Raw genomic sequence first — 4,219 nt, 5'->3', positions numbered from 1 at the left:
GGAGCAGAGACCTGGCCATCAATGCTTCTCTGCAAACCCTGCCAAAGAATAGGGCTCAGGTGAACAAGCCTAGCAACCCAAAACAGCATGTGAAGATGGCCGGGATCATCAATGTTCCAACATCCTCCCAGGAATCTTCGGCATCAGACAGAGTCAGCTGGGAATAATTTGGGGAAGCAGGGCAGGTCTGGCCAGGGGAAGAAAGCGTTGAAGCGAACTTGAACTAGTATTGCAGTGCCTGAGGCTCCGGCACTTGTATCTGGGTCTGAAAATGAGACAGGTGGAGATGGGGATGAGGAGCCTGTACCTTGGGCTAATGAGGATCCAGAAGCATTTGCATGTGAAGATGCATGCACTGCTGAAGCGGTTAAGCTGTCTCAGAAAGCGCAAGGGATGCAAGACCTTGAAACAGTATTCATGGAAGTTATTCACATGGGCAGAAAAGCTATCACGTGTGCCAAGTGCAGGTAAGTTTCAATATATTCATTATTCTGTTAAATGATGAACATACATGTGCTATAGATCTGCTTATGACAAAGGGAACCGGTCAAAACTGTTGACACTGTTGTGGGGACAACTCCGTGCACCGCAAAAAGTCGGATTCTGCGGAATTTGGCCACCAACATACACCACATACCCTCTGACGCTTCCATTGCTCATCCCCACACTATCCAACACTCCATACACTCATTCCTTATTTTCCCTTATTTTCCCCATCATTCCCGACAACCCCAAGCAAAATTCCCACGCCCAACCATGCCGCCAATTTCACCCCCTCTCTAGATCTCCATAACCACACATACAACCCAGCCATTTTTCTACCCGATAGTGATGCTCTACCATCCTTCTTCACCCCCGGAGCATTTCCCAGAATGGCAATCCCATACCCGGATGGTTCAGCACGGAGTATAGTCTCACGTGGTCTTGACAGCACCTGTCAATGGCCACATCTCAAGAAGTACTGCACCAATTGGGATGAATAAGGGCTCGTTGGAAAGCTGGAGACGAGGAGGTCGCTGACGGGAGGATATTCGGGCGCTGTTGCGGAGTTAACTCCCACAATTTCCATTTCGGACCCGTTATCATATATTCCCCATTCATTCATATTTCTTTTATTGTCTCTTTGTTCCCAATTGGATATTCATCATTTACGGTTGCCTAACGGCCCGTTTACATTCCCCCATGCCATTCATTCCATTTCAAACATATATAACCTAGATAACAGCTTGTACATAACAAGTTAGTATTGAATAGACCCGTGAAGGGACAAGCAGAAGTTACATCCAAGTGGCAAAGATGCCATCCACGACCCTAACGCCCCCTCTGAGTTAGTTGCTTACGTCTAAGACCCCTCTTATCAGAATCCTCAGCCTTGATGTCCAAGAGAGACATAGGTGAGTGTTTGTTTGAGGTTCTAGCAGACCTGGTAGCACCCCAGGACCAAAACCCAGCCCCACAAACCACACCCACGCACACTACCACCCTCCCCCTTCTCTCTGTCTCGAGTCTAGGCAATAGACCCATTACAACGCCGCACTTTGCTGCCAGTTCTGGCTCAAGTACACTTTGCAAGCACATCAGCTGTAGTGGGGGAGAGCACTGGGAGCTCTACCTGAAGCAATGTAATGCCCTTGGAATCCCACCTGATGATAGAGCTATACCCAGCACTGTACAGGAAGAGCAAAAAGCAGCTTTCACAGCAAACAAGTATGTGTCAGGGACGCGTCCGGGGTAGAGGAGGCCCAGGTGAGACGCCCGACACTAGAAGCCTCGCGGGGTGTGGAGCGGGCGTGCGTACTGGCGGGCCCGGCTCAGGAGGCAGTCCCTGGCCACTTAGACTGAAGTGGAAAAGGGTGTTATTATTATTAAAAGGGGATACTATGTTACTTACCTGAAGTGGAAAAGGGTGAGAAGAAGGCTACTTCTTCGGTTCCCACTTCAGGTATGTTTATATACATGCGGCTTAGGTCACATGACGGGTGCCACGTCATCCTCGCATACAGCCGTAGTCACCTGGGTGTCCCCGTGGGAGATCCCGAGGGCGTCCGCTGTGGGCGCGCGAGCTGGACATAGCGGGGGTCGCCCGAGGCGCCCGGGCTGGGCGTGTCATGAGCGCGCTGCAGGTGGGTCAATGGTACATTGATACAAGGAAAGGTCGTCCATGTAGAATAAAGAGAAAATAAAGAGAAGGTGAGACAAGTAAAGAGAGAGTGGAATGGAGGAAGAAAGAAAGAAGAAGGGGGGAAGGAGGTAGGGGAGGACTGGGTGGCGGGGTACCGGGTGAAGTGGGGCCGGGTGGGGCCGGGTCAGGCGGGTGTGCCCTGACATCACCCCCTCCTTAAGCCGCTTCGCCTCGAAGCGGCCAGGTGGTTCTCCCTCTCTCTTCCCGGGGCCTGGGGGTGCGTCCTGTGGAATTCCTCGATCCAGTCGGGGGCGTGGACTAAGTGGTCCCGCTGGAGCCATTGGTTCTCTGAGGTTGGCCAGCCAGCAAACTTCACTAGATACCAGAGTTTCTGGCTGTAAGGTCGGTTGAGGTTCCGACCTTGGTGTTGACTCCTACTATCCTCAAGCTGTCAGGAATTAGGCAGTATAGAGCTGTAATTTCGACAGGGGAGGAGAAGAGTGAAAACCTGTTTCACTCTTCCCCGCAATTTATATACATTGTTTACATCGAGAAATAAAGAGTAATAAACAATGAATAAAGAAAGCGTGCACAGCACGCATCACCACACATCCATTCCCTACATCCTCCCCCACTAGAACAACCATTGGGTGTTCGAAAATCGAGAAGGAATGATGGGTGGACTTAAACTAAGGCGGATCCTTAGTTCGGTGTCGACGGACATCCTTAAATAGCCTTTGAGGATGTGTATCGGGGGTGGCGAGAATTGGGAATGGAATACATGGCTGCATTGTTTTGCCACCAACAACAGCAGCATATGTAAGAAACGGAAATGTAAAATTTTTTGGTGATTTCCATTTAAAATAAGTGGGGGGAAAGGGGATTGGAGAATGGACGGAAGAGGAAATGGATGGCACGGGAGTGATGGGAGCAGAATGACGCTCGGATCGGCGCTTCTTCCGGCCTCGACGACGACGACGTTTCGATGTTGCCGACACATCAGAGGATGGCGTGGACGCGCTGGACGACAGTGGCGCATCAGTCGATGCCGGCGCCGACGCGTTGGACGGTGTTGATGACGGGTGCATCGACTTGGGAGGAGGCGGAGGTTGATGTGGATGTTGAGTCGCAGCCGGCGATGCAACAGCATCAGCGCACGCAGCAGTGCGGCTCGAATCATCGTTGGAGGCCGCACAATCAACTGGATGTTGATGTGCCGAAGGCGTCTCCAAGTTAACATGTCCGGGATTGGACGTTGACGCGACATTGGATGTGGGTTTGGTGAAAAACCCAAGTGGGCAGGGGGATAGAGGTTGTTGGGACATGGAGAGTGTCGAGGGACCTAGGGATTCTGTGGGTAGGGATTTGATGTACCTTTCGCGAGCAAGCGCATACAAGCGCGGCATCGGAGTCGCAACCCACTTGGCATGAACGGAATCCAGCCACTCGAACGTCTCATGACATGACCCAAAGCCAACACCCTTATCCTCGTAACTCCACAGAGCTTGTCGCCGCGCAAACCAAATAATGGCATCAACATACTCGCTGGCAGAGATCAACCATCGCTGGTGATCATCTGCAGCAACCGCGGATTTGAGACCGCTGGCGAGCACGTCTATTTCACTTATAGTCTTATTCTCCACTTCTCTGCGTCTGGGTTTGTCCCAGTACTGAGCCAAGTCTCGCAGCAGAATTCCATTCGAATCGAGATCGCGTCCATCAAGCCAATACATGGCGAGTATAAGTCGCGCACACGCGTGTGAGAATGCGGGATCGAAAAACGCGTGTAAGGAACGCAAGTGAGCGTCTGGAATGCCGCCAACACGTGAATAACGCGCGAGGAGTGTGCTGGCGAGAATGTTTCAGCGTGTGTTGCCAGAAAGCGTGTGTGGACGTGGGAAGCGTGCGAGGAAGACCCAGAAATCCTGAGTGTGAGCCTAGGGAGCCGTGGACACAAAAGAAGTAAGCGAAGTCGATGCAAGCGCGCGTTTTCTAGGTGCGCGCGGGCGTGTGAACTTCGAGTGAGAACGGCCAAATCAACACAGGCGCGCGTCTGAGAGTCGCGCACGTGTGGATTGCACGTGGGAAAGGTTCCAA

At 52.0% G+C, this 4,219-nt stretch overlaps 1 protein-coding gene across 1 annotated transcript; it reads right to left on the bottom strand.

Moving 5' to 3' along the window:
- Nucleotides 1–2,811: 2,811 nt before the first annotated feature.
- EI90DRAFT_3022041 (uncharacterized protein) lies at nucleotides 2,812–3,855 on the bottom strand (the record flags this gene model as incomplete). Its single annotated transcript, XM_039057735.1, has 1 exon — nucleotides 2,812–3,855. One exon carries the CDS (start codon nucleotides 3,853–3,855, stop codon nucleotides 2,812–2,814), a length of 1,044 nt encoding a protein of 347 aa, XP_038908801.1.
- Nucleotides 3,856–4,219: the final 364 nt, after the last annotated feature.

Source organism: Cantharellus anzutake (genome assembly GCF_015039405.1).
Source record: "Cantharellus anzutake strain C23 chromosome Unknown EI90scaffold_137, whole genome shotgun sequence".
NCBI classification, from domain to species: domain Eukaryota; kingdom Fungi; phylum Basidiomycota; class Agaricomycetes; order Cantharellales; family Hydnaceae; genus Cantharellus; species Cantharellus anzutake.
This window is presented reverse-complemented; position numbering and strand designations above follow the sequence as displayed.